The 26019-nt window shown below is 34.8% G+C and overlaps 1 protein-coding gene across 2 annotated transcripts in view; it reads left to right on the plus strand.

The window, feature by feature from the left end:
- The window catches only part of DMD (dystrophin), a 2222747-nt gene that overhangs the window by 846246 nt on the left and 1350482 nt on the right, over positions 1-26019 (plus strand). For both annotated transcript variants that reach the window (XM_073901937.1, XM_025857655.2), the window contains exons 20-21: positions 7957-8198; positions 12671-12851. In XM_073901937.1, coding sequence (XP_073758038.1) covers positions 7957-8198; positions 12671-12851 — 423 coding nt within the window. The remainder of the gene's footprint in view (positions 1-7956; positions 8199-12670; positions 12852-26019) is intronic.

The following is a 26019-nucleotide window of genomic DNA, read 5'->3' on the forward strand; positions in this document are numbered from 1 at the left end:
GGGGGTGGCTGGGTGATGGACATTGGGGAGGGTATGTGCTATGGCGAGTGCTGTGAATTGTGTAAGACTCTTGAATCACAGACCTGTATTTCTGAAACAAATAATACATTATATGTTAAAAAAAGAAAAGAAGATAGTAGGAAGGTTAAAACGAAGGGGGGGAAATCAGAGGGGGAGCGAACCATGAGAGACTATGGGACTCTGAGAAACAAACTGAGGGTTCTAGAGGGAAGGGGGGTTGGGGGATGGGTTCGCCTGGTGATGGGTATTAAAGAGGGCATGTACTGAATGGAGCACCGGGTGTTATACACAAACAATGAATCATGGGACACTACATCAAAAACTAATGATGTAATGTATGGTGATTAACATAACATAATAAAATTAAAAAAAAGATAATTCCCAAAATAGACTTTCCTCCAAAAAAGAAAAAGTATTTGCTAAGTGTAATAATAATTTTAACTTCTGTAATGAGTCTCTAATTGAATCTCTCTTGAATATATGTAAAGGGAAAAACTAGCTCAAATTGCTATAATATTGTTATATGTTCACAGTATAAAAATTAAAAAAAAATCAAATATCCCCCCCCAAAAAAATCAGTCTTAGGTCCTGGAAACACTCTCATAGCAGAGTTGCATAGAAGTTAGGATCAATTTAAAGACAATTTTCCTTTTGGCTGTACTTTATCAAATGCAAAGTCTTACTTACAGAATATTAAGGTACAGTTAACATTAATTATATTGTGAATTTTAGTATTAATTATACTATAAGTTTCATAGAATGATTGATATTTGGAAAATATGCACAGAATCAGTAAGAGACTCATATTAATTTGTTTGGAAACTTTTTAATAAAAAGATTTATTTGAGAGAGAGAGAGAGAGAGAGAGAGAGCGCCAGCACAAGCAGGGGGAGGGGTAGAGGGAGAAGCAGACTCCCTGCTGAGCGGGTAGCCCAATGGGATCATGACCTGAGCCAAAGGCCAATGTTTAAGCAACTGAGCCACCCAGTCACCCCTATTTGGAAACTTTTTTATAACCACAAAATGGGGTTGCTTCAATTACTTGCATACTTCAAAGTTTTACAGGAACATTTTCCTTATGGATGCCCCAGTTCTTGTGCAAGTTTGTAAGTGATCTTCATGATCCTGGTAGGCTAAATAGAGAGGCTACAGTGCTGCTAACAGAGAGCATGTTAGCTTAAAAATCATGTTTCTAAGTTTTTAACATGGATTTTGGTATAATGAACTGATTTATCTATTCCTTAACCATGTCCTTTTTGAACTAACATTAAATTTGTGATTCCTGTCAACATCATTTGATTGGATAAGTATGGGGTAGTTTGAGAGAGTGGTGGATGGTAGAAATTCTTATTAGAGAAATTTTTCACAAATATAATTTTTATGAAGCTTATTGTTACTATATAAGATGGGAACAAGAACTTTAGTCTCAAGAAATTGTTGGCTTTCTAGAATTTTAATGAGAGTAAGTGGCAGATTAGATTGGGTACCTAGTGATCTAATTTTCTTTCCTGTAGCTGTGTTATACTGAGAAGGGGGATTTCCAAATTTGTACTTCTTTTTTTTTTTTTTTTAGAAGGATGCAACATAACCTTCTCTAAGGTTTTTTTTTATAATTTTTTATTTAAACACAAAAATGGTATAATTAAAATTTTAGAAAATTTCACAACTATGGTAAACAATCTGGCTACTATATCATTACTCTGATTATTCATTAATGAATCTTAATTTCCTAAGATTTTATGTCGGACAGTTTTTAACTGATCTGCTTACTTCAAAGCAAAAGATTTTCAGTGTATGAGATAATAGAATTTCAGGACAAACTAGACCATTTTTATATCTAATAATTTGCTTTATTTTTATCTATTTAGATTATACTTTATTCTTAATTTTGTTTGTAAAATGTTCTTTCATCTATAGATAGTCTCCTTATCAATCAGGTATAAAAAAAGACCTGGTTTAGATGAATTATTTTCCTTTATTAATATTAAAATTACCAAGAAAATAGTTGTATCAAACATTTATTTGGAAGCATATATATGCAGAGCTCATTTCCCCCTTCTTTAAGCTATAAAATTGTTTCACCACAATTTTCAGAGGAGATAGTATAATTATCTAATAGGGTTAGTGATGTTTTCTACATTAAACTGTGCTTCCCTTTCAATTTCTAATTGTAGTTTCCTGTATGTTAATTAAGAATCTGAAGACATTCACATTAAGGAAATGTTTAAATAAAAGTAGTCATTATTAGTATATTAAACTAGCAGAATGCCTCAAAACCACCATCCCTTGAATGTTAGATTATGGTATTTAAGGTGATACTTAATAGTAAGTCTGCTGAAGATTGTAATTAAATAGTACAGACTGATAACACAGACAAGGACTCCTCTTATCTTAACTGTGTAACTGCATTTTTAGTATTTCGGTGTATAGCTCATTAAGTACTTCATATGAGTGGTACCATTTGAGTTTGGGCAACCAAATTTTGTCAGATTGGTAAGGACAGGGATTATAGTCAGTTTGGCTCACCTCAAAGCCGTTTAAACCTCTCATCTTCTCTTCACATCATTGTGAAGGATTTTTAGTGGCAGTAACTCTTCTAATTATATATTTTAATGGGAAGACATTTTGCAACTGGTCTGTATAACTAACAGTGGGGCATGGAAACAGTACTATTTGCAGTTGTCTAGCCCCTCCATAGCAAATGAGATTTCCCCACAGTTGGACTCATTTCCTCTTCTCTTACTCTGTCCTCAGTTCTGGGCACTTTGATTTATGCCTCCTATTTCTCCATGTGATACTTGGGGATAATGGTCTACACAGAGTTCACACTCAATAAATGTTGTTAATTGACAGGCACATCATTCTTTGACTCCAGTCTCCAAAGGAAAAAACTCTGTGCTTGTGTGTGTGTGTGTGTGTGTGTGTGTGTGTGTGTGTGTGTGTTTGTGAGAGAGAGAGAGAGTGCAAGATGGAGAGAGAGAGAGGGAGAAGGTCATAGTGGTCATTGTTGTTGGAGGAAATTAGTCACAAAAACGAATATGAGTAGGAATCTGGCCTTTGTCTCTCATAATTCAATGATGTTTATAAATAAAAGTTAAAAAAAGCTCTTTTAGTAAATTCATGTATTATATTCACTAGGGGTATATATTTTATATAAACCTATTAACTTTTAAAAACTATTATGTTAAAAAAGCAATTGTATAAAAGTGTTGTCGAAAAGACCTCTAGAATTTAGTCTACAATCCTCAGGCCTTATTTTCATGGACTTAGTAAATTTCTTTTACATTTTAGGCTATTATATTAGATGCCAAATGGGATTATAATGACCTTCACCTAATATGCAATAAAAATTGGAGACTATTTATTAAAACTTCATTTTGAGTTTTCATTCTAAACACAGGTTTTGCATTATTCTCCTCTGGCTTCATGGCTAATGATGAATATACTTGATGAGGAATACTTCACTTTAAGTGGCAGTTCTGAAGTATTTGCATGGAGGGTGGTGCACAATTAAAATTATTCTAACAGTCTGTTATGCACTGTACACAAGTAATAAAATTAATGGATGCACTTGAAGTCATGAGCCATTTCCTCTGGGTTAAATATATTTATTCATGGACTATTTCAGGGGTTGTTTAGAATATGAGGTGTAAATGGATTATGATCCATTATCCCTGAGATTCTAATGTACTACTACAAAATGGCTTCCATAAGTATTGTTCATAATGCCTGGTGAGTTAGTGTTTGTATTCTTAAGTAGCTAGCAAAAAATTAGAAAAAAAAGAGGCTCAAATGATTGGTACTTAAAAATTTGCAGATATTCACACTTAAAATGTGTCATAAAATTTAAAATTTTCAGTTGGGTTAAGGAGCATATAATTTTACAAAATACACATAAAACATTTACATATAATAGTAAAATTATTCATGTTCCAGGATACTGTTTCATTTGGGAAACAGTATCCTTATTTATTCTACAAAATTTTAAGAAACTTTCTCAAAATAGATGGCCAGTTCACGAAGTTGAAGGAACAGCATTTATAATTTTAGTTTGAAATAAACATTACATAATGTGCCGTGTACCAGTGCTTTTGATCCTTCCCCCAAGTATTTTAAGCAAAAGCAAATTTGAAGCAAGAGAGACTATGTGCATGTTTGTTTTTGGCTTTTTATGTCTATGGGTATTGCTCCCCTAATGTTCATATTTATATGAAGTGAGGTATTGATTTGGTCTTGTGTGAGTTCACAAGTATACTGTATTTATTCCTTACCTACTCTAAGCTGGGAACTCTATCAGATACTGCCAGTGGAGACCTTTTTCTCAGAGGGGTTTAGAGTTTAGAAGGACAGGCTATACTCTTGTTGAGCAGGAAGTATATTCACACATGAAGTAATATAATACATGCAAATCCTTCGTAATAGGATATCTGATTCTCTGTGGTTAACGTCATGTTTTTGCCAGTGACATGTAGAAGTTTCTGTTTTTAATTTTTGGCATGGTTGCCCTTTATAACTTTAATTGCAAATGAGTATGGATATATGGCCAAATACTCCAAGCGTTGCTAATAAACTCATGACTTTATCACTGGTTGATATGATTTCTTTTAAAAATGTCCATATGCATTTTCTATATCCCGTATTAGTGTCCTATTATATAAAATGAGCACTAACTTTAAAAATACTAGTCATTGGGGTGCCTGGGTGGCTCAGATGGTTGGGCGACTGCCTTCGGCTCAGGTCGTGATCCCGGAGTCCTGGGATCGAGTCCCACATCAGGCTTCCTGCGCGGCGGGGAGTCTGCTTCTCCCTCTGACCCTCTTCCCTCTCATGCTCTCTATCCCTCATTCTCTCTCTCTCAAATAAATAAATAAAATCTTAAAAAAATACTAGTCATTGATTCTTTATAAATGCCCCCTTTCAGTCATTAAAAAGACCTCCCCCCACCAATTTCAACATTTGAAAGATCTGATCTCTCTTTTTTGTTGTTGTTGTTGACTACATATTATTTGCGGTAACATTGACTAATATTTATTGGTTGCCTGGCGTATGTCACACTTTGTGTAACTGCTTCATATCTGCTAACTCAGAATCATCATTGGTATCCTATGAAGTCAGTTCTGTTTTAGCCTCATTTCATGGATGAGAAAAATGAGATCCAGTGGGATCAAATAATTGAACCTCATTTACCGATTTAGTAAAAGGAGTGAAATTTGAACTCAGTTCTGACTAATACCAGAGCTCTTACTGTGAATTTCTGCAACTTTATTCCCTTTCACCATTTATCCTAATATGGAGATCGTTATTTTACCTATTATTGTATTTTAATCACCTTCATTCATTTATAAAAATCAATATGTTAATAACTAGAGAGTACTATAGATTTCATAGTGGATTTGTGCAAAACTTGCTTTTCTCATTTATTTTAATTCCTTTTGCAGTGATGTTTAGAATGTGGATTTTTTTTGGCCTAACATATTGAGCTGATAGTTTTGGGGAATGATCAACAAGGACACATTAAATTCTATCCCTAGATTTTAATAGATACCACAGGACCTATTGATAGTTCATTATAGTTTGATTTATATTTTTCTGATTAGATTAACATGTATTATTCATATTGAAAATTACCTTATGGTTTTATTTTTTCATTTGAGAGGGCTGGCTCTTTATATGATTGACCTCTCTCAGGGACAGTGAGGTATTTTTCTGTGTATTTCTTTTTAATTTAGAGAAATGTTAAATAAGACTCAATGCAATATCAGTTCATCAGTACCTTTGAATTACTTTAGCATCTCTGGCCTACCTATACTGGAATTGGGCCAACATGGTCTTACTTCTTTTCTAAGTGCTTATTCAAGCTTAACATATACTGAAAATATTCCTCTAAACATCTGATCATTTATATCCATGGCACATTTTTGAATCGTTATCTAACATAATGTAACATCTCTCCCTTGTGTATTTTTAAATTACTCCCTTTTGTTTTCTAACAATAATATTAGCATTTTATCGTAGTATTTTTTTTTTCTCAAACTGAATGCCTATATGACCCAGTTTTGGATTCTTCTCTTACACTTTGTAGCAAACGTGATCGTTTTGCAACTACAGTTATTTAGTGACATGCCCCAAACATATTTTGATACAATTCTTGGTCACTGCTCTAAACCAAATTATCACAAACAGTATATCACACAAAACATCCAGATTTCTCAATAAAGCCAATTGCTTTCTTAACTATTAGAGTATTAGAAGAATTTTTTAGCTTCTACAAACCTTTTATAGTTGTATATATGGAGACTTGCATCTTTTATGTTTTTACACTTTATTTTAAAAGTTACTTTTCTTTAAAAATATGTCAGCCAAAGAAGGAAGAAAAGATTGTTGCCAATAATATTTGCAAAGGTTGTGTTCTCCAGTGTCCTATCAAAAGTTTGAAATCAGTGAAGTTGGAGTTACATTTCAAATCAATTGAGAGATGTGGTTTGGTGTATAACATAATTAAAACAAAATGAAAACTAGAATATCTGAGCAGAGGAGAGTAAAAAAGAGTAAAATAATCTAGTCATTGAATTCAAATCTCTCTTTTTTTAGGCTTTAAAAAGAGTGGGAAGCATGTTTGTAAAACCACAGGACTTCTATTTGCTAGAGATGGTCTGTAGATTCGTTAACAAACTCCTTGCCCGTTAACCAAATCACATTACTAGGAATTCGAGTAGAACTAACATTCATAAAAGTAGATTTCTCTTAGACAACTTTGTCTTCACTAAATCACTTTAACCCATAGATATTTTAATCTAGAGGAAGAACTTTACAGTGAGTTCATGATCCCTTTTGAGATCCCTATGGATATATGTAGGAAGAGGAAACATTCAAATAATATTTCAAAAACTATAAGAAAGTTATCAATGCTATCATAGCTGTATTTTAAAATGCATATCATATTTAATATTTTATATACTGTAATTTATTAAGGAAGTTACTATATAAATTTATACGTGTGTGTGTGTAAGAAAACTGGAATTTTGTCAACTAAATATAGAGAGTGAGTATCTTAACACATAGCATTACATGATGTTGTTTTCTTTCTTGATGTGATTAGGATAATATATACTTGGATTGGCATTAGTCATCACATAGCACATTATGACAAACTTAAGTAAGATAGTATATATTAAAAGACACCAAATTCCTAAAACATACTGGGTTCTCCAGAAAGCTAAAAGTGATAATGATGTTCTTACGTTTCCATTTTGCCTTTGATAGGTTTTTTTCTGCTTTAGTTTTGTTATATATGATTTTAAATTATCAGATCAACTTCCACATTTGTAAATGATATGTAAGTGACATGAAAATCCTTTTCTTATTAGAAAGATTATTTTTTAGTGCTTGTTTCACTTCTTTGGACCCATGGAAAATCTGCTTATTTCTGCCTTTCTGTAGCAGAAATGGAGAATTACTGCTTTTTGATAAATGCTCCTTTACTTTTTTATTAAAATCCAAATAATACTTCAGCTAATTCCCAAACCATTTAAAAATTATAAATGTTACTGTTTCGATGTACATTTCAGTAGCATACATGATATTTAACAATGATTTGGGAATCCTCCAAAAGATTTTTTTGTCCATGATCCATCTTCCAATCCCTCTCAGAGCTTTGACCCTTTTTGTTTTTATTTAAATATATTCTACTCCTCTACATCTTATGTGTCCTTATTTATTATTTTATTACATTCATACTCTTGATAAGATGCATCTCTAATAATTTACAATCAGTAATCAGAAATCCTGTTGGTACTTCTAGTTCTTTATCAGTGAATAAAGGATTTGTCCCAAATCCTTCATATGATGAATACTTTTAAACTTGAGACAAACGGGTTTTCATATGTCTTGCAGTCTGTGGCTTCAATGGGTATATTTTAAAAATCTTCTTTCTAGAGGGTGTTAATGCTGACAGCATCAAACAAGCCTCAGAACAACTGAACAGCCGGTGGATAGAGTTCTGCCAATTGCTAAGTGAGAGACTTAACTGGCTGGAGTATCAGAACAACATCATCACTTTCTATAATCAGCTACAACAATTGGAGCAGATGACAACTACTGCTGAAAACTGGTTGAAAACCCAACCCACCACCACATCAGAGCCAACAACAATTAAAAGCCAGTTAAAAATTTGTAAGGTAAGATTCTTCCTATTTGGATCACGATCAATAGTAATTTCTTGGCAATTTCCAGAAGAATAGCAAATTATTTAATAAAAAACTCCCTTTGAATAAAAAAAAAGAAAGATCAAAATGTAAGTGAAGAGAATGAGTTTAAATAGATAATATATGATGTCTGGATCCTAAATATATATATATATATATATATATAGAGAGAGAGAGAGAGAGAGAGAGAGAGAGTACTTACACATGGCTAATTGATTTTGTCAGTTTGCAGAATGGTGAAGCAGTTTTGGAGTATGGAAACTACACATATCCTATGAGAAATGGCCGATAATTTGGAGCTCTTTTCTATGACAGCTCATGTGCTAAAAGCAAAACTTTGTCATATGTTAAAAAAGTGGAATCCACACAAACACAAGCAGCTGATGCACTATATAATTGGATATATGAGGGAAATCTTTAAAACTGACAGTTCACTCAAATTTGGATAATTTGAGGAAGGTTTCCTTACCAAAATACCTCATCATTATGCTTAGAGTCTGGAGGAACCTTAAGGGATAGTAGAGTAACCAGGCATCAGAGCTGTAACCCTTCTGAGGGCAGAAAGGATTAGAGAGAGAGAAGTGACAGAAACCTAGAGCGAGCAAATTGGACACGCATTGTAAAGACAGCCTTAAGAGCCAGCCTAAGTGCCATCACAGGAAGGGAGCCAGAAAAATCACCATATTACTTCACTCTCCTCCCTGCCTCTAGAATCTGAATCTGGATAGGGCTCCCCATTGGCTAAACTTAATCAGTAGGCAGAGTGCAAAGAGCCCTAGTCTGTTAAGTGTCATTCTCCTGAGTTCTAGAAGTGGACAGTGGATCTGGAGGGCCAAACAAGGTATAACTGGGACCAAGGAACCCAAGAAAGAGATTATAAGAGTATGTCTGCAAATGTAAGAAAATCAGTTATACAGTAATGAAGATGACTTGAATGTTTTGCATGGTTACTATGAGCTGAACACTTTTCATGGAAAGTGGGGGATTGCATACATGAAAAGGTTTCTAGGATAAACATCAATGATAGACTGAGATGGCTAGGTTTAATCTGAGAAACAGTGAATGGAGGTTAATGAGCATACCTTGAAAAGAATGGTTTAAATAATGGGAGACTGGAGATGGAGAGGCGACAAGGTTAGTTTGGAGGTAGTATTAAACTCAGGAAGGGATGGGAAATTCAAAGCTATTTTGAAGGGAAAAACAGTTGAGGTACCTGATAATTCTTTCACATATTGGTCCTACAGCTTTACTAGGAAATGACTAAATTCAGGAAATAAATTTCTAGATAAAGAATACAGTACAGAAAAGCATTTAGTTTTTTTATGCAAATATGCAAATCTAGGGAATTTCTATACTTAAAGATGCATTTTGCTGTTAATAGAATCCATGACTCCTTTTTTTTTTCCTGTGAATCTGTGGAATACTCCACCTGCATTATTTCTTGTAACAAAATTTGATATTACCTTAACCTGTTTCTTGAGATTCAGATACAAAAAGTAACGATTAAATCTACAAAATACACACAGCCATAAAAGAAATAGTCAACATCTCTAGTGTTGCTGAGAATGATACTAGGGGTATTAGCTACCTTGAGCTGCCTGACAGATACCGCAGGGTTATTGGTGGCTTAAACAACAACCACCGCCAAGGAGCTGAAAGAAGGCCAATGTGAATACTGGACAGAGAGGTGTGAGGGGTGGAGATAAAATGAAGGATGGAGCCCCAAAGACAGGCATATAGGAGACAAAGCAAGGACTCTTGGGGCCTGGAGGATATTGGTCTTTATCTGAGGAGCAAATAGAGATCATTGGTGGTTTCATATCTTAAATAGTCTCTCAAGGCTAAGGAAGTCATCCTAAGGGAAATTATTTCTATTTTTCTGCATTCAGCCACAAGGTTCCAAATTTTGATGACATAATTCCATCCCTTTTCATTATCCCTTCCTCTTTTTCTCTGCACCTTTGGTTGCTATATTAACTTGATGAATCTCCTTGGGTAAGATAGTTAGCAGGATAAGCTCACAATCATTCATGCAAAAGTTAACATTATACTATTTCGCTATGATTAATGCTAGGTAAATAAATTTTTCCATCTTGTTTGTCAGTGCATTCTGTTATTTGAAGATGTTTTCTAAGATTAGACCACAGTATTAGCTCCAAATATAATGCTTGCTAGAACTGCTTCTTCATATGGGGGTTAGAGGCCCTTTGGGAATCGGAAGAAATCCATGGACCCTTTCCCAAGAGAAATGCAAAAGTTTTTCCATTAGATAAACACAAAATTTTCAAGGATAAACAGACTCAGGGAAGATGCCTTACTCAGGAGGACTAACCATATTAAGGCCCTTTTGTGGAAATAATAATTGTTAACATCTTTTAAATGTTAAATATTTCAAGTCAAAATGATCTCTCCTATGGCTTACTCTCAGAACTTTAAGGTCTCAATTGAACATTTGCCCAAATGTTTTATTAGTTTCTGAGTCCCCTTTGTTTTGCAGAACACACTTTATTATACTGTAGGCTCCTTCAGTAGCCCCCTAAACAGGAAGAATGATGGGCCTCCATCTGGCCAAATGTAAATCGGGTTCTTAAATGTTTCACAGCAGATGGCAATGGTACCATTTGTAAGCCTAATGTATAAAGTGCATGTCTTTAATTCTATAATCAAAAACACAGAGTATTACCCTTTAGCTTTTGTCTTATTCTTCATCCATGGATATACACCTACCTTCTAGCCCTTGATTGAGAGGCTTTATATTGGAATGGGAGACATGGGTCATCTCCCTATTTATATAAATGGCTTTCCTCTTCACCAGCAAAAGAATTTGATTGTCCGAGATTAACATACCTGAATCAACTCTTACTGTTATAACCACATAGCAACACTCCTCTGAAAGTTATCCTTTATCTTCCAAAAACTGTTAACAAGTGACGGTGCCCATTAGGTAGTCTTGCTACTGTGAAAGAACCTTTGGGATACATTTATCTTACTGAATCCTAAGACAAAAGTTACTCTCTCCAAAACAGTACGTATGCATCCAAAAAATAACTTGTTCTTTTTTCTTTTTTTCACTTTGACTATCCAGAAGCTCAGATTTATATTTAATTCATAATTACTGTAATTATTTACATTTTCCCCTCCTCCTAATTGTCTTGTAATCCAGTTTTAAAATTTTAATTGTCCTTTTTTTTTTTTTTTTTTACATTTTTAAATGGTAAACAATCCCGAAGTACTTTTTTTTCTAAAGGTAGCCGAGGTGTGAATTGTAAGTAAGCAGTCATGGTAATAATACTTAAAGAGCATTTGGACATTCTGTATGAATTCCAATTATATGTGTAGCAGAGACATAGGAATTGCAGCTTCACTGGAAACAAAAGAGAGTGAAAGCATTCTCATTTAAACAGCACTGTTCCAAAGAAATATAATGCAAGCCATGAATTTGAGCCACATATGTAGTTTAAAATGTTCTAGAAACAATATGGAAAAAGGTAAATGAATTTCAATAATGCATGTTATTTAAAACAGTAAATTGAAAATATATCAAGACTGAATCAGTATTTGGAACTATGGGTTAATATTTGTCTATTTTCATACTAAGTCTTCAAAATTCAATGTGTTTTACAATGACAGCACATCTGAATTTGGACTGGCCACATTTCAGGTGTTCAGTAGCCACGTATGGCTAGTGACCACCATGTTGCACAGCAGTGGGTCCATGTGATTTTATCATCAAAACCAGAGTACTCTTTGAGAGTGGAAGAGGGTGTTATTAACCCTTATGCCAGGACAAGAAAGCAGAGCAAACTCTCACCCTAACTGAAAGAGTGGTAATTGCCTGTTCAGTCAGGAGAAGTAATGCACCCATATAAGAGATAGATAATTACAGACATAAATATGTGCGTGTTTATGTAAGTATTACATAGATTATGTAACCTATGAAATATCCGTGTATAAAGATAAATGTGTAATTTAATGCAGTAGGTATGTATGTAGATATATACTGATTGATGTAATTTATATTCTTCACAAGTGAATTTAAAGAAAAATATTGTTCATTAAACAAGCTTAGAATTTGAAGCAAAGGCACAGCATTTTGAGATAAGAGGGGTACAGAGGAACATTCATGTCTGATTGAGAGGACATAAGGTCATTCATAGCACTTTTCAAGTGCAGATCCATACCCATTAATGCCGTAAATGATGTGATTTTGAAATTTAAAGACAGTTCTATATGATGGTATCTGTTGAATGAAGAGCCAAGGTATTTTTAAATTGATGATCTGTGCCAGAGGCTGGCCTAAACTCTCATAGATATTTCTTACCAATTTTTTGATAAGGGCATTAAGCTAAGCTTGCATCCCTGGCTTTTAACACCTTTCTTTGCAAAAATGTAATCTATGCAAAGTAAAAGTTTTATTTATTTTAATACTCTAAATTACGGTACAGGATGAAGTCCACCGGCTGTCAGCTCTTCAGCCTCAAATCGAACGATTAAAAATTCAAAGCATAGCCTTGAAAGAGAAAGGACAAGGGCCAATATTCCTGGATGCAGACTTTGTGGCCTTTACAAATCATTTTAACCAAGTCTTTGCTGATGTGCAGGCAAGAGAAAAAGAGCTCCAAACAAGTAAGTAAAAATACTTGAAATGGCTACTTGCTATTTTCCAAATTCAGTATTTGTTGGAAAAAGAGAAAGTACTCACATGAAAGAGTAATTTCTATCAAAGGAATCCACTGTCCCTACATTCTGTAGTAATAAGGAGTGAGATACCATTGTTGGAAAACATATGTGTTATATTTTCATTTCTCCCCCTCACCGCCCATAATAATTTCATGACTTTGAGGAACAAATAAAGTATATGTTTTTTTTGTTTTGTTTTGTTTTATTTTTTAAATTTTTTATTGTTATGTTAATCACAATACATTACATCATTAGTTTTTGATGTAGTGCTCCATGAGTCATTGTTTGTGCATAACACCCAGTGCTCCACGCAGAACGTGCCCTCCTTAATACCCATCACCAGGCTAACCCATGCCCCCTTGTTTTGTTTTTTAAAGATTTTATTTATTTATTTGACAGAGAGAGAGTTAGCGAGAGCAGGAACACAAACAGGGGGAGTGGGAGAGGGAGAAGCAGGCTTCCCACCAAGCAGGGAGCCTGAGGTGGGGCTCCATCTCAGGACCCTGGGATCATGACCTGAGCCGAAGGCAGACGCTTAATGGCTGAGCCACCCAGGCGCCCCAAGTATATGTTTTATATAGGCATTAACATCTCCTTGGTGGGTTGCAAATTTTACAATCAAAGATTTTGAATACTGGAGGAAGTAAAAGAGCAGTTGAAGGCTTCTTAGTAGGTTTTCATTAAATCCTGTTTGCTTTATGTGCAAAGATATTTAGCTAGGCTTCTTACTAATACTTCTATTCAGTTTATATGAAGATTGTTATAGCTGTAACATACATGTAGCAACTGAAATTCAGCAAAGGACAAATTATTCTCTGGGTAGCATTTTACTGTTGGATCACTGTCACTATGCAGTATCCTCTTTTTCTCATTTAATAGTAAAATATAACCTAAAAGTGGAGCAGTTACACAAATGCCTACCATTTGACCAGCGAAATTTTCCAAGATGTCTCTTTTGTTTCTCACCAGTGTGCTCTTAGGATGTTAATAGTATCTGGTCCAAAATAGCCCAACTCATCAGCTTAATTACTAAGAAAAATGCCTTTGACAGACAGGTTTATGAACACTTTCAAACATTAGTGAGTTTTTGGTTCGCCATCCATATATATATGATTATAGAGTAAAATTGGATTTTAGGGTATTAAGATAATAATATTTAAAAAATGTCTTCCCCAAATTTGTTATGAGAAGCACAAGAACATGTATTTGTTTTCTACTAGAACTTTAATTAGTTGGAAAACATGTTTTTTGACTACTTCTCTTTGTAAATATCCACATAATTTACCAAATCATAATGTTTCTAAAATGAGTATAGTGGTATACATGAAACGTTCCCTGTTTTCCTGGTTTTTAAACTTTGATTTCTTGGTGAGGTCATGGAATGAATTGAATAAAGCAAAAGATAACTGCTTTTTTTTTTTTTTTCTTTTACTTTAAAGTCGTTTTTGCTGAGGGGTTTATTTTCCTGGTAGGACATCAGGTAATACAATTTCACGGTGATGTCAGCTCCCTCTAGTGGATTTCAGTATACTTGTGGTTGGGTGTCTATAAAATCAACTGGGGAAAAGATTGTGATGTGACTGTCCTAAATTTTCAAACATTGACCTGTTTAACATTAATGCATTTCTCTTGCCATAAAATCTGTAAACTTTATTTCAAAAACGTTCAGAATGTTGATTCTTGTTGACAGCTGAGCTTTGATTATGATACTAAAATATAAATAGGTGATATATACTATCTATAGAGCCATCAGTCTGCCTATCTATATTATCATGTCTTTTCTTTTATCTTTTATACATATGATGATCATAAAACTGCCAAACATTTTCACTTCATTGATTTGTAAATAAAATGCCCTCGGGGCACCTGGATGGCTCAGTCGTTAAGCATCTGCCTTTGGCTCAGGTCATGATCCCAGGGTCCTGGGATCAAGCCCCGCATTGGGCTCCCTGCTCCGCGGGAAGCCTGCTTCTCCCTCTCCCACTCCCCCTGCTTGTGTTCCCTCTCTCACTGTCTCTCTCTCTCTCTCAAATAAATAAATAAAATCTTTAAAAAAAAATGTCCTCCCTTAACTTTATTTACCAAAACATCTCTATCAATTTTACTCACTCTTTTGGAAATCTTATCTTGATAATTAATAATTATTAATTTAAAATGGATTATATATGAATTACAAATTATATAATCTATATGTGCATGTATAACTTATGTGTTATATATGTACACTATATATTATATGTATATGATTATATACATATCAATTATAATTGAATTATATATTTTATATATATATTATAAATTTATATATGTAACTTAATATATTATGTATTGATATATAAATATTATATACCTATAAAAGGCAAAAAAAATTCACCATATCAAGTCATATTATAGTTCAGTTTGTTAATTAATCATTATTTCCAAAGAATTTTTACATATTTATGCTTTACTCCCAAACTGGCATGCGGGAGTAAATCTGATTTCTTGTATTACTGCACAGTACTTTGAACATATTAAGTATTCAGCAAATAAGAGCTAACACAAGGGGTGGTAATCCATTCTGACTTTCAACTCTCCTTTCCTTTTGTTTCTTTACTAGTGTTCTCACAATGAAATAAAAACTTGATTTTTAAATGTACTTTGAGTAGTGAAAATTGGTCTAAGGATTTGCTGGTTGGTACCTGGCAGAGATGTTATGAAAAACTAATATTGAAAGATAAAATGCATTCTATATTCATAGTGATTTTTAGTCTATAAATAAATCATATAAATTATCTTAGTCCTCACAGAGCAGTCCTTTAAGAATGTTTTATTATCGCGTGTCACAAGTGACCTCATGGAGCTTGAATAACTGAAAGGATGAATATTAGATTGTATAAGAACTAGCAAGTATACATGGATGTTTGTAGTGACATTATTCATGATAACCAAAAAGTGGAAGCAACTCAAATGCCCATCAGCTGATGAGTAAAGAAAGAAAATGGGCCTCTCTATACAATGAAATATTATTCAATAATAAAGTGTAATGAAGCACCAATACTTGCTACAGCATGGATAGACCTTAAAAAGATGCTAAAGAAAGAAGCCAGCTGCAAAAGACCATATATTATATGATTCCATTTATAGGAAATGGCTGAAATTGACATACCTAGAGAGACAGAATGTAGATTAATGGTTGCCCGGGGCTAGAAGATTGAGAGAGTAGAATTGTCTCCCAAAACAATTGCGAGGAACCTTTTCTAGAAACTGCAAACCAGAAGGACTATGCTCTTATTTAGAGAAATATAGAAAAAATATAGCACATGGCTTGTTACAGGTGATCTCTTATTTTAAAAAGAAAGGTTTTAAATGTACTTCTTACCATTAATATGAAAACAAAACTTGGGCTATAGTTTGGATTTATTTCATTTGGAAGTATAAGTCGTGTCAGAAAAATAATTATTAGGTATTTATTTAGTTTTGCAGAAACTGGAGGAAGAGACTACATTAGCTATGACAAAACAAGTTGGTTTCCCCCCGCCCCTTAAAGTTCAGAAGGATTTTCATTCATTCTACAACCTTAGATTTCTGGCCTAGTACTATCTTTTTTAAGAAAAAATTGCTGGCTAACTGAACATAATTTAAAAAGTGTGATAAGAACATGAAACACGAGATCTACCCTCCTAAAATTTTTTAGTGCACAGTAGACTATTAACTTTAAGCACAATGTTGTACAGCAGATCTCTAGAAATTAACTCTTGCATGACTAAAATTTTATACCTGATAAACAGCCACTCCCCATTTCCCCTTCCCTATCACCTGGGCACCCACCATTCTATTCTCTGCTTCTAGGAATTTGATTCTGTTAGGTACCTCATAGAGTAGAATCATGTGGTATTTGTCCTTCTGTGACTGGTTTATTTCATTTAGCATAATGTATTCCAAATGCTTCCCTATTGTTGCATATGGCAGGACTTTCCTATTTTTTAAGGTTGAATGATATTCTATTTGTGTATACACCACATTTTCTTTTTCCATTTACCCATTGATAGACATTTAGTTTCTTTCCATATCTTGGCTATTGTGAATAATGCTGCAATAAACATGAGACTATAGATACCTCTTCAAGATCCCGATTTCAGTTCTTTTGGATATGTCCCCAGACATGGCATTGCTGGATTTGTATGGTAGTTCTAATTTATAATTTTTTGAGGAACCTTTATACTGTTTCCTCTAGCAGCTGCACCATTTTATATTTCTACAAATGGTGGCGAGTTCCAATTTTTCTACATTCTCAGCACTACTTGTTATCTTTTGTTACTTTTTGATAATAGCCACCCCAGCAAGTGTAGAGTGATCTCATTGTGGTTTTGATATGCATATTTCTCATAATTAGTGATGTTGAACATTTTTTCACATATCTGTTTTTATTTGTGTGTCATCTTTGGAGAAATGTCTATTTAAGCCCTTGCCTATTGTTTTAGTCAGATTATTTTTTTCTGTTGAGTTGTAGGAGTTCCTTATATATTTTAAATGGTAACCTCTAATCATTCACGTGGTTTACATTTATTTTCTCCCATTCTGTAGGTTGTTGTTTTATTCTGTTGTTTCCTTTGCTGTACAGAAATTTTTAGTTTCACGTGGTCCCATTTATTTTTATGTCAAATCCAAGCAGTCATTTCAAGACCAATGTTAAGAAGCATTCTTCCTGTGTTTCATTCTCGGAGTTTTTTTTTTTTTTCAAGATTTTATTTATTTATTTGAGAGAGAGAGAATGAGAGATAGAGAGCACATGAGAGGGAAGAGGGTCAGAGGGAGAAGCAGACTCCCCGCTGAGCAGGGAGCCCAATGCGGGACTCGATCCCGGGACTCCAGGACATGACCTGAGCCGAAAGCAGTTGCTTAACCAACTGAACCACCCAGGCGCCCTCATTCTAGGAGTTTTATGGTTGCAGTTTTTCAGTTAAGGTTTTAATCTCTTTCAGGTTGATTTTTATATGTGCTGTAAGATAAGGGCAGCCTGCCTAACCCTTGTTTTTTTTAAAGATTTTATTTATTTATTTATTTATTTATTTATTTATTTATTTATTTGTCAGAGAGAGAGAGAGAGAGAGGAGCAGGGGGACAGGGAGAAGCAGACCCCCCACTGAGCAGGGAGCCAAACATCGGGCTCGATCCCAGGACCCTGGGATCATGATCTGAACTGAAGGCAGACGCTTAACTGAGCCACAAAGATGCCCCACTAGTTGAAATTTCTAAAAGAATTTCAGCTGAGGAAATTCAGTAATCTGATACATAATTTTGAAAGCTCTAACTATTATGTTAGCCTCTAGCTGGTTTGTGAGAATCAAGTAGAAGGGTCTGAGTGGAAGCTGGGAGACAGGAAATTGTTGCTATATATATAGGCCTAACCTTAGACCAGAGTTGTGATAAGGAATATAAAGGAAAGTGGAGGCAGCCCTTGAAGAGGTGATGATCTGAGGAGGAGTGGTAGGAGACACTCTTACAAAATGACAGGGAGTAACTTGTGCTTCCTGTAGGGATAATTGATGAAAATTTCGGGGCAACCAGCAGAAAATGATCTCTGTGGCCATAATTTCAAACACCGTGGTTAGTTCCTGCTAAGGTGCTGATCCACTGTGAAGATGCTGAGACAAGGAAGGGAAACAAAAGTTGTCTTGATCTAACTATTCTAGAGCCAGGTCAGAAAATTTAATGTGCTTGTATATTTAAGTAAAGAATTATTTTATTCTAAGAAACAATCTATATTGCCTTGCTTTTGAACTCCAGAAAAAATTATGAAAAACTGTAAGTGGCTCCTTTTATTCTGTCTTCTTCATTGATACCATCAACATCAAGCATAACAGACATATTTATTTAAGCTAGCTCCGTGCTTTATACCTTGAGGTTCAAGGATTGCTCCTTGACCTTGAGAATCTTGGGGACTATGCTAAGTGCTGAGTAGAGCATAAAAAATTAAAAGATACATATTTTAAAAAAATGATTTACTAGGACTTCTTAAAGATAGGATTACTGAACTAATAGGGCCAATTTTGGAAAATAATGTGGAAATGGGGAAATGCAGCAACCCCCCCAAAACTTATATTGTAATAAATAGTTGAATAGTGTAGTAGTTTATACTTACACAAACTTGGGTAGAAAATTGTGAGGAAAAAAGTGGAGAATGAATCAGTTATTCAAGCATTGACTATTAGGGCATTGCTTGTGAAAAAGACCCAGATTTCAACTGATTACTTGGAGACATAGCTTTTAAAATTCTCAGGTGATCTTAGATAAAATCCTCATAAACCCATCCATTTTGCTCATATCACAGCACCTAGAGCCTTTGTGGGAATGGAACTTGAGTAGCAGGGACTTGTAGCAGAAGGAGTAGCATAAACACAAAGTCTTGAATAAAGTGATAGATTTTGGGTGGAGGATTTATGATGATGAGAAACTGGGCTGAAAAGTTGATTGACTTCCAACATCAAAGGTCCTTGAGTGTCAAGCTAAGGTGTTAACTTCTGTGTTGGCATTGGAAATTCAAATCTCCATACTCAAAACTCCTTACTTTCCTCAGTCTTTTAAGGACAATTTCTAGTATGTTCATCATCATATACTGTGGGTCCTTGGGTCCCTTCTTCCTTCCGAACATCTTCTGCCAGTGTTAATATTGTAAAGAAATACTTGTTCTCTGCCATGGTTGTTGCCATTTAATAAGGTTTGGAGTTGCAGAAAAAGATCTTTGTTGATTACACTGTTTTGTTGTCATTCTATTAACAATGAGGGATGGGGAAAAGTTGGAATCTACTTGGTATGGAATAAAAAGAAGGATAGCTTCAGTATGAGCATTTCCCAAAATAGATTTATCAAAGAAGTAGAAAGTGCTGTTAGTTAAGTTTCTACACACACACACACACACACACACACACACCCTTCATATATTAAGCCCTCACTAATTTCTACTTAAAAATGATGACAAATTCAAGTTAGAGCCAACTTCGTATTTATGGCGGATGTTTTAATGTTTTAAAATGCTGTCAGTATTTACAGACTATGAACATATATGCTCCTTCTTTCCTCAAATGGATTATTTCCCACAGCTTCTACATAAGCTCATCCACTCTAAATAAAATGTGAGCCATATACATAATTTAAAATTTTCTAGTGACTATTAAACAAGGAGATGAAAATTTTAATTGTATTTTATTTAAATAAATACATCCAAATGATATTTTGACAAAGAATCAAAAATAAAAATTATAGGGATTTTTTTACATTATTTTTGTACTAAGTCTTCAAAATCTGGTGTGTGTTTACATGTGCACAACATCTCAGTTCATACTGACCACATTTCAGGTGCTCAATGGACATGTGTCGCTAGTGGCTACCATATCGGATAACACAGTTTGATATTTCTTCTCTCTACCCCATCATTTGTGTGACAGTTAAGTACTTTTACTTTCCCTGAGTGATTTTAATTTTGGGGGGGGGGAGAGAGTTGTGATTTTTCAAAAAAAAATGTGCTATATATAACCTAGTTACATATAACAAAACACTAGGAGTCCTTCACTAGTATTCTCAGGTATGTCTGCTTTAAATGAGATAAACTGGGTGGCTATAATCACTTTTCAGCTACTACAAGGTAAATCATGTTGGTTAGTGAATGCTTTTTTACATCTAGAAGGAAGCTATATGAATAAAGGTATCCTTGGCTTTAATTTTATGTTGTAAACAAAGAAGTCATTTATTTTATCTGCAGTCCAGACCTACCCTCTAAGTCCTGGGTCCTTATGTCCAACTACTACTCCCTTGCCTTTCCAGTTAAATATCTCAAGGTATTGCAAACCCAGTGAATCCCAAGAAACTCTTGATGGGCCACTCTGCAACCAACAACCATTTCCTCTTTGGCCCCTCCAGTATCAGGGACAAGAACCAAGATCTATGGGGTTGTACAGTCAGGAATCTTGGGATCATCCTCCCTAGTCCCTGTACCTCACTCACTTCCTCTCCTGTTTCCATTCAGTCTCTCAGCCTATGCACTTTTATAGCCAAAATAGTTCTCAAATCCAAATTTCTTTTCATATTCAGTGTCATCATGTTAGTCCAGGCTACTGTGGTTTCTTGCCTGGACCACTAATTTGCCTCCCCTTCATCCATTCTAGACACTGGGAAGTCTATTTTCTATGCTTCAGCCAGAATGATTTTTCTTACAGAAAATCGAATCATGACACTTCTCTGTGTACTACATATGATGACTTTCTTTTGCTCTTAGTTTAACGTTACCTAAAAGGCTCTGCCTAATATGGGCGTTGCCTATGTACAGTCACAGCCTGATTCATGCTTATTTTCTCTCTACTTCATATTGACGTTTCAGTTCCTGAAAATGTCACTATATTCCCTACCTCAGAGCTCCACGTATTCTCCCAGAAGACCTAGCATAGCTATTTCTTACTCCTCCATATCTTTGCTCAAAAGATAATTTTTATGAGCTCCCAGTCTACATATGATGTTCTTTTTTTTTAAGATTTTTTTTTTATTTATTTGACAGGGAGAGAGAATGTGAGAGAGGGAACACAAGCAGGGGGACTGGAAGAGGGAGAAGCAGATTCCCCGCTGAGCAGGGAGCCCGATGCGGGGCTCCATCCCAGGACCCTGGGATCATGACCTGAGCCGAAGGCAGACGCTTAATGACTAAGCCACCCAGGCACCCCTATATATGATGTTCTTAATATTTAATGTCATATCACTCTATTTTCTTTTATAAAATTAATTACAATAATCAAAACTATATTAGAATATTATCTGTCTCCATGAGTAAAGTGTGAAATCACTGAATGCAAGGACTCTGTTCTTTTAATTATTGAATCCTTAAAATATATCCCAGAGGCTGAGACTGACCCTCAATAAATAGTTGAAATAATAAATGATATATAGTATAGTAAATATATACATATATTTCTCTTATTTGTATGTATGGGTACACAAATAGGTATAAACATTTTTTTAATGCAGCGGTAGTCATATTTCCATAGAAACACAAAGTAACATTGCTGGTTAGGATATAATAAAAATTGTTGTTCTATCAAGTGTTCTGTTCCAAAATGATGCAATTGTGAACATGATTTTGTTGTTTTTCAAAAGAATTCCAGAAGAAAACCAAAACGTGTGTGCATACTGTTTATACTATGAGATTCAATACATACATTTTCTTTACTATTTGTTAATTTTTCACCAACCACACCTTGTAAATTTACAAATGAATTACATCAGAAAAAAAATTGCAATTAAAGAAAGTCTACCTTAGTAGTCTAGAAACCATGAAGTGAGAAAAGGAGATGAGGAATAAACAAAGTCAATTTAAGCTACTCAGTGTTTAGAAACTTCCATGGGGATTAGAAAGGTTTAATAGATGGGATAAGAAGAATGTCTAAATTCTCCAGGTAAATTCTTTCTCCTCTTGTTCACATTCTGGGCTTCACCAAATACTGGTTTTCTCCTGTGTTCCTGGCAAAGGCATTCTTTCTGCGTGTGTGCTCAAGGTTACACTTTCCAACATTTAGTTACTCATTCAACAAATACTGATTTCTTGCATGACACTGTACTGGTCATTGGGGATAGATCACTAAGCTAAAACCACATGCTTTTTGCTGTCATTATGCTTGTAAATTGGGGAAAGATGCAGCCATTAATCATAAAACCAAGCTGGTATTTTTATAATTATAATTTGAGATGAGTGCTTGAACAGAAAAGGCCAAGGCCAAGGCTCTGCTACTAAGGAAACTTACCCAGGTTGGGAAGGTCAGCAAAGATTTCCTTGAGAATGTACTGCTTAACACAGAAGCCAGAGGATGAATAGGAGTTAATAAGACTAGGGGGGTTAGTAAGTGATGGCTAGTTAAGAATCTTAGCAGAGAAGTCTTGTTTCCCTGGAGCACAGAGGGCAGTGGGTGATGAACGATGAGTCTGGAGAGGTCGACAGTCTAGGGGGCCTTATATGAACCATGGGTGAGGATGCTAGAAAAATGAAACAGTATTGATAAATATTATGCTGTGGTATCTCATTGTGGTTTTGATTTGGACTTCCCTGATGCCAAGTGATGTTGAGCATTTTTTCATGTATCTTTTGGCCATTTAGATGTCTTCTTTGGAGAAATGTCTGTTCATATCTTCTGCCCATCTCGTGATTGGATTATTTGTTCTTTGGGTGTTGAGTTCTGAGAAGTTCTCTATAGAGTTTGAATACCAGCCCTTTATCTGATATGTCATTCGCAAATGTCTTCTCCCATTCTGTAGGTTGCCTTTTAGTTTTGTCGACTGTTTCCTTTGCAGAAGCTTTTTATCTTGATGAAGTCCCAGTAGTTCATTTTTGCTTTTGTTTCCCTTACCTTTGGAGACGTGTTGAACAAGAGGTTGCTGTGGCCGAGATCACAGAGGTTGCTGCCTGTGTTCTCCTCTAGGATTTTGATGGATTCCTGTCTCACATTTAGGTCTTTAATCCATTTTGAATCTCTTTCTGTATGATGTGGATGGAACTAGAGGGTATTAATGCTAAGCGAAATAAGTCAATCAGAGAAAGACAATGATCCTATGATTTCACTCATATGTAGAATTTAAGAAACCAAACAAAGGAGGATAGGGGAAGGGAGAGAAAAATATAAACAAGATGAAATCAGAAAGGGAGACAAACCATAAGAGACTCTTAATTATAGGAAACAAACTGAGGATGGGGTAACTGGGTAATGGGTATTAAGGAGGGCACAGGATGTAATGAACACTGGGTGTTATAGAAGACTGATGAATCACTGAACTCTACCTCTGAAACTAATAATAAACTATGTATTAATTGAATTTAAATAAAAATAAACTAAATGCATGATCCCAAGGGAAAAATTATGCTGTGATGTAGCATCATAAATCAGTTTTGCATTTTCAAAAACTGAGCATAGTGTTAGATTGAAAGGAAGCAAGGGCACGCATGGAGAGCCTAGGAAGGATCTTACATTGTGTGGGCTTTAGCTTGTGCTAGGTAACTTACATATGAGATACAACGTACTTCTTGATCATTTTAGAAGTCCTATGCCTTTCTCAGAATAGAGGGGAAGCTTGGCTTAGCTCTCAGTGGGAGGACTTTATGTCTTGCCCCTGAATACAGATTAGAAGCTGTTATACAGAAAAACATCAACAATTCAGAGACAGAAATGGTTAACTTTTTATTATACAGAAGGAAGCTAAAGGAGGGAGAATATAACCAGGACCTCCCCTAGAATGGAGGCAGACTTGAGGGTGATATTAGAACCCATTGGGTAGCTATTACCATAGCTCTTCAGATAAAAGTATTTCCTGATTGACGAACCTACCTGTGGGCAGTGAGGTAGCTAGTTCAGAAACTATGGACTTGGTAGGTGTTCGTTCAGTTCTAGCTCCTCCCCAATGCTATCCATCTGTGAAACACCTGGAGTGTTTACTCAGGATCCAGATAGCAAAGGAAGAAAGGTACCCAAACATTCTGAATCAAAAGATGGAATAAGAAATTCCATCCATACAATATGTCCACATGTAATGGTGGTCTGGATCTTCAATACTTTATCATGATTTTAAGGGGAACCTGAGACTTTATGTAATGTAAATTATTCATTGAGTAATGCAAAGTAATGCATACTTTGTTAATATTGTCTCTAAATTGATGAAAAAAGTATCAAATCATGATTATTTCCTAAGTTCTAGCTAGAATTATATTGGTTAATATAGCAAAAATAGATCAAATTTATTAATCATTTAGAATGTTTCAGTGTTTATCTTTTTTCTGGATTTAAGAGATTTTGATTTTATGTTGGCCTGTGCTAAATAGCAAAGGGTTCTTTAATTACAGCATCTATCTATCTATCTATCTATCTATCTATCTATCTATCTATCTATCTATCATCTTCCTTCTTCCCTCCCTACCTCAATCTGTAATAAGATGGATGCTGACTGAGTTTTGGGCAATCTATAATATTATAACATCTCATAAATTAACTGTTTTATACTTCTACCATGCTCATGTTACCTTATCACTTTATTGATAAGCTGACAAATCTGAAAATTTTTATTTCTTCTCATTTAATGTAAGTACAGTTATAACTGTGTAAACAATTACAGTTGTGTTAAGTATATAAACACATATATTCACATATGGTTTAAAGTTTGTGTATAACTACATATACATACACACACACACACACACACACACACACATTGTACTTAATGTATTTTTCTTTTCCTAATTTATACCTATATATATATATTAGGGAAAGTATACTGTTGATTAGTGGTTTTGACTTTGAAACCAGACAAACCTGGTTTATTTTTTTTTAAAGATTTTATTTATTTATTCATGAGAGACAGAGGGAGAGAGAGAGAGAGAAGCAGAGGGAGAAGCAGGCTCCCAAGGAGCAGGGAGCCTGATGCGGGACTCGATCCCAGGACTCTGGGATCATGACCTGAGCCGAAGGCAGACGCTTAACCATCTGAGCCACCCAGGCGCCCCAAACCTAGTTTAAAATCCTGACTCTACTATTTACTAGGTTCTTGAGTCTGAGCAGATTAGTTGGCCTTTTTTTGTAGCCTCAGTTTCCTCGACTGTAAATGAGATTAAAAATGCTTATCTCATAGGTGTATTATAAGAATTGAGAATGATAATATGGGTAATCATTATTAGAGTCTCTGATACATACTAAATATGCAGATTCTTTTTAGTGAGATAAGTGACATGATATAATTTAAAATATCAACTGCTGTGGGTAATGATACTATTTTCTGCAAAGGCAAATGCTAGCACACACAGAGTATCCTTCAAAGTCAGTATACATGAACTCTCCTTGGTTTCTCCAAGTACCATCTCTGTTACCATGGGCAGGTTACTTAGTCTCTATGTTTTGTCATTTCCTTACCTTAAAAAAAATGACTTTAACAACAAAAACCTTGCAAGTCTGATGTGAGTATTCAGTGTAATGTGTGTGTGTGTGTGTGTGTGTGTGTGTGTGTGTGTGTGTAGTTTCTGTCAAAATACCATACATGTAGTAGTAAGATTTTATTTTCAAGATCATCATCACATTCTACTCTGTATCGTCACATTTTCACAACTTGTTAATAT

Source organism: Callorhinus ursinus, unplaced genomic scaffold (assembly GCF_003265705.2).
Source record: "Callorhinus ursinus isolate GAN/ISIS: 27379988/994484 unplaced genomic scaffold, GSC_fseal_2.0 scaffold16, whole genome shotgun sequence".
In the NCBI taxonomy this organism is placed as follows: Eukaryota; Metazoa; Chordata; class Mammalia; order Carnivora; family Otariidae; genus Callorhinus; species Callorhinus ursinus.